Raw genomic sequence first — 13899 nt, forward strand, 5'->3', positions numbered from 1 at the left:
TAGTATTGATTCAACTCCGGAAAGAAATTTCTAATAGACATTACTAAGTGCAAAAGTTTATCTGTAAGGGGACCTGCCATCAATCCAAGTATCCCACATGGAGGCACTGATAAGCCACCAGCGGAATGACTGGAAATTATGGCACCTTTTTTTTGAGTGAAATGTAGAGAAAATGAATCAACAGTTATTATGTGACACTTTTCTTCCATATCTGTGCATGAGGGAGTCCGCATTTACACTGGAAAGGTAATTTTCCAGGTTATAGAAACATAAATTTATAGATATAAATTAAAGTGTCATTGAGAGCATGTTTAATTGGAGTTAAACTAGAATCCAATTGACCCTCAAACCAATAGAACATCTCATGAGCACAAGCAACTCATTGTTGCTCTATCTGGCTGCATTCTTTATTAATTACTTGACATGCATCATTATTTTTAACATTCGTACAGTAGGATTTCCTCACTTACAGATGTAATTTTAATTTATTTTTTGAATCTCCCAGTTTTTTAATCAAGTGAGATAACAAAGAGCCGACAAAGCAAAAGGGAAAAAAAATCAATCAGGTTTCAAATGGTTATAATTCAACGTTACAGAGAATGTAATCTTGTTTACACAACCTCTATAGCCTATTTGCAGGTTTGGTAACATACCCAGTACAAATATTGACCATAGCTCAGGTCAAAGTGTTTACTGGACTCAAGAAAGGAACTTCAAATGTAACTTTTCCAGTTGTTTTGCCTGAATTTATAAGTGAGCTGCCAGCCCTGTATCTGGTGTTGCTATCATCAGTGTGAGAACATCAGACAGCATGAAACATCTCATCCTCTTCATCTGGCTTTTGCTTATGTCTGAAATACAAAGTCTTGAAATAATTGCAGGCGACTTTGCTGATGTGAGTGTAAGTGCCTATTGCAGCGCTTGTGCATTGTTTGGTCTTTGTTTTACATGTTTAAAAGTTTGAATTTGATAATTAACATTGTTCATTCAATTTTGCAAGGTAAACATGTGACTTAAAGGGTCCATGGTGTTGCTGTGATCTGAGAAACTGAATTAATTTTATGAAACAAAGACACACATATTAAATTAAGCCTTCTGTTTCCAACCATATTTTGCTTTAAGTGAGAATTCAGTGTTTATAGGTACTTTGTATGCATATCCTTTATTACTTTGATTAGGGCTGTTTATCAATAAGTAGTTCTTTTCTATTCATTCATGAGATGTAACTCTTTCGAGTACATTCACAGTTCTTGGTTTTTCCAGGAGTGGGACATGAACCCACAACCTTCTGATTCAAAGGCGTGGGTGCTATGAACTGAGCCACAGCTGACACCTCATTCACAAGATGTAGGCGTAGCTGGCAAGACCAGCATAAATTGCCCATCCTTATCTGCCCTTGACAAGGTGATGGTGAACCACCTTCTTGAACACAACTGAGAGGTTTGCTAGACCATTTCAGAGTGAACCACATTGCTGTGGAGTCACATATCGGCCAGGCCAGGCAAGAAGAGCAGATTTCCTTCCCTAAAAGGCACTAATGAACTAGTTGGAATTTTGTGACAATTCAGTAATTTCATGGTCACCATTGCTGAGACTAGTTTTTCATTCCAGAGGTTATTTAATTCGTTTAATTTAAATTCCCCAGCTGTCATTTGAACACATGTCAATCGATACTTATTCTGCTTTCTGGATTACTAGTCCAGTAATATAATCGCTATGTTGCCATTCCCTGTATTTTGTATGACAGGAACAAAATACTAAAATTATTAAATAAAGATATGTTATTTGTTCTTGTCATTTTCCATTACTTAGGAGTCTAGGATTTAACATAGGATCCGGTAGTATTTTACATTTTCTCAATTATTTTCAAACCTGACTGGTGCAAAAGTCTCTCAGTGTTGGGGAAAGCTATTAAAAGGGACATGTGGCTTTCACTAATAAAAGATCTATGTTGTTGTTTGGCCTCAATAACAAACTTACTTCTTTCCGTATCAGCACATTGGAAATCCTGCATCTGATGAAAAGACAGACGGTCCTCCTGCAAACATAAACAGATATGAAAGACGCCAGAAGGTATGGTTAAATCCATTGCCTCTGACAGCAATGTACTTCAGTAGTATATCGCATGAAAGTTGTCTGGATGAAACAATAGCTGCTGACATTGAGTGCACTAATCACTGAGGGTGCTGGAAAAAGTTTGATGCAACTCAAAGATTTTCATTGACTCTCTGGGTAGAAGAATGGTTCTTGTCATGGTCTGCAGTAGCATCAGAAACTTTGTAAAAGCTTTCAGAAGGAATATAATGATGATGTTCTATACACAGGAACCTGGGAAATCATTCCACTCTGGTGTCCACTAAGCAAATAAAAAGTAAAATTACATTCTTTTCCAGGGCAGATTATTAGTTTGTGCGTAGTATGCATTTATGTTTTTTTTTCAATGTTCTTGCCCTTTTTCTCCTGCTCTATTCAAGGTGCTGACTCTTAAGAAAGAAAGGACTTGCATTGATATCGCACAATTCACAACCTCAGGACGTCCCAAAGCACTTTATATCCATTGAAGTACTACCAAAGTGTCGTCCCTGTTGTGATGTAGTGAAATACAGCAGCCAATGGCACACAGCCAGCTCCCACAAACAGTAATGAGTTAATGACTAGATCATTTTTTTTTAGTGATGTTGGTTAAGGGATAAATATAGGCCAATACACCAGGCTGAATTCCCCTGTTCTTCTTTGATTTGTAATGGGCGTGCCACTGCTGAGCCAAGGCTGCATTGGGTGGTTTCATGGGCACCATTACTGACACTAGCATTTTAATTCCAGATTTAGTTAATTAAATGAATTTAAATTCTGCAGCTCTCATGATGGGTCTTGAACTCATGTCTTCACAATTACTTGTCCTGGCCTCTGAATTACTGATCCAGTAACATAACCTCTATGCTACAGTACCCTTGACACATAATAAGTGGAAGTCTTCCCATTAGAACTCAATTTGACAAACTGCTTATTCAGGGAAAGGGAGGAGCTGTGAATTTTAAGATATTCTTTTACCTCCAGGGCCTTTTATCCGCTGTTGGGATCCTAGTATGTGAGTGATGTGGCATAAGGGCTGTGTGTGTAGTCTGGATTTATGTGCAGACATTAATATAACCATAATTTAGTACTAAAATTACTAACCTTGTGGGAAGGCAAAATAATGGGTGACAATGGAAATGAACCAAAGTTCTCATAAATGTGGCATGGGCACAAAACGAAGTTATGCGATTAGGCACGGTGTGAGGGTAGATTAAAAGTGTTGTACTCTGTACTTTTCAGTGTCTAACCTGGGGGGGTGGGGGTGCGTGTTGGGGGGTGTTTGACGAGGGAAACAGGTACTAAATGAGAAAAAAAGTGCTCCATCATCCAACACCAACAGTGTGTCTTTAAATTTATGAACAAAGAAAATAATCATATCTTTATTTTGTTAACTTGCCTAAAGTGAGACCAAAGTCAGTAAAATGAATATGAGTTAACTAATATTAAGGAGAAACAGTATCTTAAAATCTGAAAATCCCCACAATTCGTTTTGTTTTGATGGATAGGAACAGTGTTAAGAAAGTTTATTCCTCATTGCAGAGAAAATGTCAATTTTGATTTGCAGATAATACACAAATTGTCAATGTTTAATTCTGTCTGATGTAGGTCAGTGAGGGAATACTGATTTTTGCATTCATAAAAAAGGAAAGACAAAGTTTAGTGATTTCAGTGACATGTAACTTTACTTTTTCTCTTTTATGCACGTATCAAATACTTAAGGCTTTCGGACTTTGTGAAGTGTCTAACTGTTGGTTGACTGATGTGACTTATCAAACATGCGAGAGGGTTTAGGGGCCTGCTGATGGAGAGATACAGTCAGGGCAAAATAAGTCAAATGCAAATGGAAAATGTTGCTTTTAACAACGGTAAGCTAGAACACTGTGTATCTCAGAGATAAGGAATTGAATCAGAATTGAAAGAGATCAAATAAAAGCCTCCTCTCTTTCCTGAGCAAATTAAGTTTGAACAATTTTTGTTAGATGAATCCACAGCTGGTCTTAAATCACTTATCATCACAAAAGAAATGAGCCAAATCATGCTGTAGCGGGGCATCACATGTTGTGCACCATGTTAAACTTCTTCCTGCACCCTTCAGCTTGAGTATAATTTGTGGCATGACTTGCTGGAAGTGCGAGCTGATAATGGCATAGGCAAACGGGCACCTGGGACTTCAGTGAGTGAGCAGATCAACAGTCAACCTCCTTAACCAATGAAATTTAAGGATAGAGAAGCAAAGCAGTGGAACGCTGCAGAAGGCGGGTGGACTAGAGTCAAATCAGGCACAGGAAGAGAAATAAAGAGAGGGCAAGAAAGTTTGGATTAAAAGAAAGGCAGGAAGGACAAGCAAGAAAAAAATGTTACGTTTAAAATTTGAAATTTTTTGAATCTCTAAGAGCTTAACATTCACAGGAATGAGACTCAACAGCTTAAATTGTTTCCTTCTTGAGCCTAGAGAGATTTGTCATGTTCAAGTATATTATGAACTTTCAGTCAACGCCTTAAAAATTTTGAACACAGCCTATTAAAATGGCCACTGCAAATCATGTGACCTTCTGCCTTCGGAACTCCAGGCAGTCCTGAGCCTCAAGCAAATACACATGGACTTTCACAGCTATTTGGACAATTCACATATCCCTTTGTTTAAGGATGGACTAAAAGAACTCAGGCATTCCAGTGGGCTCATCTTTTTGTTTCACCATGGACAGAAGAAACATCAAAACTCAATGTGTTTTAGATGAATGTGTATGGATTCCCATCAACCTTCCATTGTATTATGATGGTCTCTCATCCAAACCTGGACTGGGCAAATTTCAAAGTGTCAAACGACAACACAGAATGTATAATCAATACATACCACCCTTTTTTGGAAAAAGGACTTTGAACTTGTACAACTCACATGGTGAGGAAGCCATTTTGTGGTCTACTTTAAAAATTCAGCAAGAAGCTGTTCTGCAGACAGGGTTCCATCTGAAAGCCATCAAACCGGCTGCGCGCGTCATCTAAGCAGCCACGGTAATAAACAGCAATAACTTGAAAGTAGGAGAAGGGCTTCCACCAACCTGTTCTGACTGCAAGAGAATCAACCTTCCGTAAGTTCAACTACAAGAAGTCTTGCAGCTTACTGTGAACTCCCTGCTTTAGAAGACCTTTACTTCGACTGAAGCATTAACTCATCTAAGAAACTACAGGCCTGCCACAAAAGAGACTGAGACAACCATTAATTGTAATTGTATTATTTTATCCTCACCTGTATCTAATTTTTGTACTTGTGAAAGTGTGTGTGCGTCGAATGAATGGGTAGTCACGTTATAATCCTCTGGGGAAAGTGTGCGATGATACAAACTTTCTTTATTTAAAATAAAACCCTCAAATAAGCTCGCTGATGGAAATACTTAAATGGGACAATCACTCTGAGGGTAAGAAAACACACTGATCACGGGCAGTAAGAAAACACATTAATTCTTCCTGTGACAGATTGATTGACATTACATTGGTAATTGTCACATTGTTAATCATCAGCCTTACCCTCCTACAGCCTTACCCTCCGACATGACTCGTCATGTGTCGACATGACATGACTAGACATGACTCGACATGAATCAGAATCTTCAAATGACGAGTTAGACCGCGATTTTCAGGAAGTTCACTTAGTGATTGCTGTATTAAGCGACCGCAACAGAACCCGAACCTTCGATCTTTTGAACACCGAAGTCAGATGCCTTATCCATTTAGGCCACGCTGCCTCTGTACTACTTGAATAAACCGATGCCAGTACCCTGTGAATAAATATGAGGTTGTATTCATTCCAGAAATTTATCCACGGAAGATTTAAACCACTCCTTGAAGGCAAATTACTCCTTGAAGTAATCAGCAAATAATATGCAAATCTAGCAACGTTTTAAATATAACATGGAGGCAAAAATTGAGATGCCATGTGCGCATAGCGAATGATGGAAGTGCCAACAGGTTCTGATGATTCACCAGTTCACAATGTATCGTTTTTTCCCCTGAACATGATGGTTGATTTGCTCATTATTAATGTCACACATTGTGAACTCACTGGCATTTTTCCGGAAATATTTGGTCCAACACTGTTGCAGAACCAGAGATTGTAGTTTTTTCTTCATGATATACTGGTTGAGAAGTGAATGCATACCAAGCCAGCAATGACATGTCTATATATTGCTATAGCCATGCCCTGGTAATTGAACTGATAGGTGCGATTGAATGCTTCAGCAAAGGAGCCCTCTGTCAATGCAGCTTGGCAAAGACCCATAAGGCCCACCCTGTAGCTAAGCCTGAATGCAAATGTCAACTTTGGTTTTTGAATCAAGAGTTCCAGCATCGTCACATTTTAATCCATAGATCTGAATCAGCAATATCACTGAAACATTGTAAAATCTCCCTGACTTTGAGACTTAACTGATGAAGAACAAATAAAGTTAACAAATTAATAAAGTAACTTTTTTGATTAATTAATAATTGTCTCGATTCAAATAACATTTTATAATGGCATGAATGAGTTACATTTTCTAAACATGAAGAAAATGTTGATTTACCGTTTTATTTTTGTATTTTATAGAGAAGCGATGACAGCAGCACAGAGAAGGAGGTAGAGGTGGGATTGCTCTTTCTTGCTATTCTGTAGTGTTTGAAATTGCTGACCAGTTTAACCATTATCTATCTACTGATCATGATGTTTACATGACTACTCGGTTATTGACATCTTTCCTTTTACTGGTACATTACTTTTGTAAATAATTTACATGCACAAGTTTCACAAATTTTTTGTCTTTCACCTATCACTGGTCCTTTATTGAAAGCTTGGTTAGACCATTGAATGAGTTGAAATAGCTCCTGAAAACTAAGTGTAATTGATTATTTCCATTGTTTACATTATATGCCTCTTTCAGAGGTCAGGAGATAGTTTTAATGAATGGATGAAGAAATGAATTGGTGATGGCTGAATAGATCTGGTGGGAACCCAGCATGTGGGCAGTTAGAATTACCCAATTTATTTACCCACCCTAAAGCAGTCAGGAGCTGACAGGTTCATATTCTACCCTGCTCAACTGAGCCAAACCAAAACCAATTGGTCTCAATCACATCACTGGGAACTGACCCAAATTTTCCCTGGGTGGCTTGATTAAGTTTTTTAAAAATCCATTTATGGGATATGGGCGTCGCTGGCTAGGCCAGCATTTATTGTCCATCCCTAATTGCCCTTGAGAAGGTGGTGGTGAACTGCCTTCTTGAACCGCTGGAGTCCATGTGGTGTAGGTACACCCACAGTGCTATTAGGGAGGGTGTTCCAGGATTTTGACCTAGCGACAGTGAAGAAATGGTGACAAGTCAGGATGGTGGGTGGCTTGCAGGGGAGCATCCAGGTGGTGGTGTTCCCATGTATCTGCTGCCCTTGTCCTTCTAGATGGTAGCGGTCATGGGTTTGGAAGGTGCTGCCTAAGGAGTCTTGGTGAATTCCTGCAGTGCATCTGGTGGATGGTACACATTGGTTTCCCACCAGGGTAACCCAGTGAAGATCATTTGGGCCAGAAGGGTCCTCAAAAGGTTTTTTTAAAAATGTTTCACTTTTCCTGTAGGTCTAGGAGGAGCCTCTGGGAAAGCTGAGACCTTGCCTGCTGTGATCTTATCCCCACACCCTGAATCACAGGATCTCATTGTAGAGCTCTGCAGCTGATTTCTCCAGCTTACCCATCGACCACAACATCCAGCTCATGCAATTTTCCATTGCTCCCTGCCAACTTTCCACCTGGAACATTGGGAAGCTGGGCATAGAATTTAAGTGAGGCGGTGCTGTTAATTTAGGCTCAGTCTCATTCTGTCACTGGCAGGAAATTAACTCGCTGGTGCACATTGCCAGCCAAAAATCCATTTGGCATTTAAAAAGCAGGTTATTATTTGACCTCTCAGACCAAAGTTCAAGTCTAGGTCAAACTGTTCAGTTGAAAATTTCTTGCTTTTGCCACCAGCAGCAGGCCAATGCCAAATGAGCTTGGACAACTTTAGTCCACTAGGTACAGGTCTGCGATACTAAACACCCAAATTTTGGCATGTTGTTAATCTCATTCAGAACGTACGCACGGATAGCTGGTCTGGGAAGAGATAAAACCTCTCAAGAGCACTAGCGGGCACTCTTCTGAGGACAAAATGGTCAGAACTGGCCAGAAATGTAAAAGCTTTACACTTAATCTTCTCTGCACTGTTCCTGACCCTGGGCAAGAAGCCTCTAGAGAGCAAGCATTTATCTTAATTTACAAATTAATGCCCTCAGTGACAGACAAACATGTTTGTTAAAACCCCTTATTTCGTCAAACAGGATCACGTGGATGAACAGCTCACCATACACAGCTATAAAGTTAAATCCATTATCACCTCACGCTTGGCTGAAACAGTCTTCAGCACTAAGGTAGTGAACAAGGAATCGAGTGCACAGAACGTGGCGTTCAATGTACAGATCCCACAGGGAGCCTTCATCTCAAATTTCACAATGTGAGTATTCAAAGCGAGAAAAACTGTTCATTTTAACAGCTCCTGGTGGTTACTTTCATAAACGGGTCCAGTGCACAAAATGCACAGAATCTCACCGTAGGACCCTTCACCAGCACTCAGCTTTTCTCTTTCAGATGCTAAAAACAAAAAACTGCGGATGCTGGAAATCCAAAACAAAAAATAAAAAATACCTGGAAAAACTCAGCCGATGCTGCCAGACCTGCTGAGTTTTTCCGGGTATTTTTTATTTTTTCTCTTTCAGATGCTGATCAACCAGTTTCTATTTCAGATTTGCATCATGGTCAGCTTTTTTTATTTATGTTAATCTTTTCGTCAACCTATAGAGAGAAGATAGGAGCGGTTTGGATGAGAATTGCAGAACAAGAAGCAAACATGTAACCAGAAAGATGGGTGTATCACCATTTGTGTCTATGGTATAAACTTTCAGATTAGAGATACAATTACGCAACAGTTCAGGAGGGGCTTATCCCAATGTTTCCCGACTGACTCTCACTGGGGCATCGGTTGGCAAAGGCTTACTCACCAAGTCCTGAAATGAGTTGTCTTCATTTGCAAGCCTGAACAATGGGGCGTTAACAGGACGTTTGACCAAACTTTATGCTGTCTGCTTCCAAAGTCCACACATATAGATTTTCCAGGAGAGTCACTAAGTACAAATTGAGCTTAGGAGTATAGGATTTTCCTCTCCCTACCCAAGTAGTGCTGCGGCCAAATGTATCACTCTTACTGCTACCTCAGCTGGAACCCAAGCTCTGATAATCAAATGCGGGATCCACAGTTAATGTGAATTAGCACTGATATATGTGGGGGCCTGTACTGATGCAGCCATTGAGGAGGCTGATAGATTGACCCATGAGAGTCCATGGGGCCAATTTTGGCCTACTGTGGTGATCAAGTGAGTTGATGTCACCCAAAGAGTGATAGCAGAAGCCAGTGGTGAAGGCCATGGTAGTATGAAGTCAAGCAAGAGTTAGGAGACAGCTTGGCAGTTTAGGAGGGCAGAAAACTGGCCAGCTGCCAGGCTGAGCCAGCTGGCAGTATGGACTGGGGAGATGGGAGAAGCAATCCCATATGGAGAGGAAGGGTGGGCGCACACGGTGACCATCAGTAGCTGGGTGCTTTTGTGGGAGTACTATGCCTCCTCCTATCCCCAACAAAAATGAAAAAATAAATAAATATTGGCTGTTTGTGAAAAGATCTGCAAAAATGGCTCAGTTAAAGACCTCTTAGGGCACTCCACACTAGGCTTGGGCTACACACATCCCAGCCATTGGCCCACGAAAATCAGGGTCAGGGTCCTGCAATGAGCATTGAATCCAATCTAAATATTTAAGCAGGGCTCCGGTCTGATCTAGACACCCATTTCAAGGCTTGCACAGAAATCGAAGCCTTTAACCGCCTGTGGGAAAGACTCTTGGAAACTTGGAAAAGGTAAATGAGTGCAACGCCAACAAGGTGGCGAGTTCACTGTGAGGCCATTTCTCACTGGTGATTACCAATTTCACCCCCAGTGTATCTAAAATTAGTTATTAATTTAATCATAAACCACAGTTGTAAAATATCAAAGATTAAGATAAAAATGAGCTAAGTAGTGACTTTTTTTTAAAAAAACTTATCGCTAATGACAATTTTACTGAGAAGATATGATGTATTCTGTGAAATGGTTGGACATTGGATCTTTATTTTTTTTCTCTGCATTGGCTCATGTGAATACTCTTTAGGTTGTTGACAGTTAAGTTTGACTGCTCAATATGACCCCACTTTTAAAGCTGTATATGCTGGTAGGTTAATAGAAGTGTATTTTTAAAGGAAATTTAAAACCAAAGTTATTTCCAAATGATGTAAACTTTAGAAGCAGCAGTCTGCTACATTGTTTTAAAAGCCATTCCTACTCCCCAACTGCTTGTCTGACATCAAAGTCCCAATTTTAACTCCAACTGGAGATAACACCAGTCAGAAACCCATCTGCCAGAAATAGCTTGTTCTCTGATTAATAAATTCAAACCATGGGGCCATGGCAACAGACCAGGGAGCAGTGCTTTTGACTAACTTCTCAATTCCCCCAGCCTGAGAAGTCAGAAAAAGCCCATTAGCATTAATAGTCCCTACTACCCCTTCACCACTTTATTGCTAAAGTGTATTGAAATCATTCAGCCAGTACCTATGTCAATGAAATTCCAACAGTGCAGATCGAGAAGCTATAGCTCCAAATGTGATAAAGGAATTGGTTTTAATTCCTAGCACAATATTATAGTGAATCCTTGTCATCCAAACCACCAACGCCTTGTTCTCTTCCCAAAAGAAGGTTTACTGTCTCCACTACTCCAGCAATGTGGTTGCCTGGTGGCTTCAGCAGAACTGGTGAACAGTTGTGTTGCTCAGTTTGGGGACTTCTGAGATGCTTCTAGGAGTTTCGAGTCCATTCGGAAGACAAGTCATACAGACTTGAAACGTTAACTCTGTTTTGCTCTCCACAGATGCTATTAGACCTGCTAAGTTTTTCCAGCATTTTCTGTTTTTGTATCAGTGAGAAGGTTATTGCTAAGCAAGTGCTGCTTGATAGCACTGTTGATGGCCTCTTCCATTACTTTTTGATGATCGAGAGTAGACTGATGGGGCGGTAATTGGCTGGGTTGGATTTGTCCTGCTTTTTGTGTACAGGACATACCTGGGCAATTTTCTACATAGCTGGGTAGATGCCAGTGTTGTAGCTGTACTGGAACAGCTTGGCTAGGGGTGTGGCAAGTTCCAGAGCACAAGTCTTCAGTACTATTGTTGGAATATTGTCAGGACCCATAGCTTTTGTACTATCCAGTGCCTTCAGTTGTTTCTTGGTATCACATGGAGTGAATTGAATTGGCTGAAGACTGGCATCTGTGATGCTGGGGACCTCCAGAGGATGCCAAGATGGATCATCCACTTGGCACTTCTGGCTGAAGATTGTTGCAAATGTTTCAGCCTTATCTTTTGCACTGATGTGCTGGGCTCCTCCATCATTGAGGACGGGGATATTTGTGGAGCCTCCTCCGCAAGTGAATTGTTTAATTGTCCACCACCATCCACGACTGGATGTGGCAGGACTGCAGAGTTTAGATCTGATCCGTTGATTGTGGGATCACTTAGCTCTGTCTGTTTATGCTGTTTGGCACACAAGTAGCCCTGTGTTATCTCTTCACCAGGTTAACACCTCATTTTTAGGTATGCCTGGTATTGCTCCTTGCATGCCCTTGTACACTCTTTATTGAACCAGGGTTGATCCCCTGGCTTGATGGTAATGTTAGAATAGGGGACATGCTGGACCATGAGGTTACAGATTGTGTTCCAGTACAATTCTGCTGCTGCTGATGGCCCACAGCGGCTCATGGATGTCAAGTCTTGAGTTGCTAGATCTGTTCGAAATCTATCCCATTTAGCATGGTTGTAGTGCCACCCAAGACAATGGAGGGTATCTTCAACGTGAAGGCAGGACTTTGTCTCTACAAGGACTGTGCGGTGATCACTCCTACTGATACTGTCATGGACAGATGCATCTGCGGCAGGCAGGTTGGTGAGGATGAGGTCAAGCATGTTTTTCCCTCTTGGTCATGGTGCATCTTCTGCTTAGCTTATTGTGCCACACTGCAGTGCCCATTTCAGTCGCAGCTTTTTGTGACTGGTGAACATCGCAGGGCAAACACAGCAACGTCTTTTGACAAAGATGGATGGAAACGGAACATGTTTTCCAGTTCATTTGGCTTAACTGTACTTACTAGTGACATTTTCCAAAAAGGAGAGCAGTTGTAGTGCTTGATGGCATTTAATGTGAACAGGTACTAACTCCAATGAAATTGAGTCACACTGTGACTCTTGACATTGATTCAGTGCACTACATTGCCACAGAAATTAGATACATCTGTAGAGCATTATTACAGATCTTAAATTTAAGTGTCAACTATAGTACAGCTGCAGCTACAGGTCTACATTCTACAGCTACAGGTGAAGCTGTCAGCATGCTACATCTGAAACCAATGCTTAGGCTTAAGTTTCAGTGTTAATCATACCTTGAAAACCAAAAAGAACAACTGCATATCAGGTCAAACTACCCATGCACAAACCAATTTGGTTTAAGCTATTTGTGCTATATGAAGACTAGCATCCACACTTCCCCATCCCATGAGTGCTCAATTTTACCATGCTGTTAGAGAGTAATGCTAAGCACAAACCAAGCATTTCCCACAGGAAGAGATGGGAAAAAAAGAGGGTCATTTCTCTAGTGATAAATGAAGTGTTGCTGTGGACTTTCGGATAAAACATTAAACTGAGGCCCAGTCTGGCCTTTCAAGGGAACATATAGGGTCCCATGGCACTATTTTGAAAAAGAGTCAGGGTGTCCTGGTCAATATTCAGCCTTCAAGCAGCATCGCTAAAAAAATTAACTGGCCATTATCACATTGGTGTTTGTGGGACCTTGCTGTGTGCAAATTGGCTGCTGCATTTTCTACATTACCATAATGACTACACTTCAAAAGTACTTCACTGGCTGTCAAATGCTTCAGAACATCCTGTGGTCATGAAACACAAGACTTTCTTTCTTTCTTTCAAAGTCATCACAGTATCCCACAATATCACAGTATCTTTACAGAGCAGAAGGTGACCATTCGGCCCATTGAGCCTGCACTGGCTCTCTGAAAGAGCATTCCACCTAGTCCCGCTCCCCTGCCATATCCCTGTAACCTTGCATGTTCTCTCTTTTCAGGTAGCAATCCAATTGCCTTTTGAATACCTTGATCAAACCTGCCTCCACCTCCCTTTCAGGAAGATTGTTCCAGACTCTAACCAACCTCTGGGTGAAAATCTTTTTCTTCACATCACATTTATTCCTTTCGCCAATTATTTTGAATCTGTGCCCTCTAGTTCTAGATGTTCTCTTGAATGGGAACAGTTTCTCACTATTTACCCGGTCCATACCCCTCAGGATCTTGAATACCTCTATCAAGTCTCCTCTCAGCCTTCTTTTCTCCGAGGAAAACATAGAAAACATAGAAAACATAGAAAAACATAGAAAAAATATAGAAAACATAGAAGGTAGGAGCAGGAGTAGACCATTTGGCCCTTCGAGTCTGCTCCACCATTCATCATGATTATGGCTGATCATCCAACTCAATAGCCTGCTCCCGCTTTCTCCCCATATCCTTTGACCCCTTTCGCCCTAAAAGCTATATTTAACTCCTTCTTGAAAACACACAATGTTTTGGCCTCAACTACTTTCTGTGGTAGCGAATTTCACAGGCTCACCACTCTCTGGGTGAAGAA

The 13899-nt window shown here is 40.7% G+C and overlaps 1 protein-coding gene across 2 annotated transcripts in view; it reads left to right on the plus strand.

Moving 5' to 3' along the window:
- The first annotated feature begins 720 nt into the window (after positions 1-720).
- Positions 721-13899, plus strand: part of itih2 (inter-alpha-trypsin inhibitor heavy chain 2) — a 68028-nt gene continuing 54849 nt past the window's right edge. Inside the window, exons 1-4 of one of the 2 annotated variants that reach the window (XM_078552974.1) lie at positions 721-901; positions 1996-2073; positions 6659-6694; positions 8414-8586. In XM_078552974.1, coding sequence (XP_078409100.1) covers positions 812-901; positions 1996-2073; positions 6659-6694; positions 8414-8586 — 377 coding nt within the window. In that variant the 5' untranslated portion in view covers positions 721-811. The remainder of the gene's footprint in view (positions 902-1995; positions 2074-6658; positions 6695-8413; positions 8587-13899) is intronic. The other variant, XM_078552975.1, reaches the window with a different exon arrangement.

Source organism: Cetorhinus maximus, chromosome 12 (genome assembly GCF_964194155.1).
Source record: "Cetorhinus maximus chromosome 12, sCetMax3.hap1.1, whole genome shotgun sequence".
In the NCBI taxonomy this organism is placed as follows: Eukaryota; Metazoa; Chordata; class Chondrichthyes; order Lamniformes; family Cetorhinidae; genus Cetorhinus; species Cetorhinus maximus.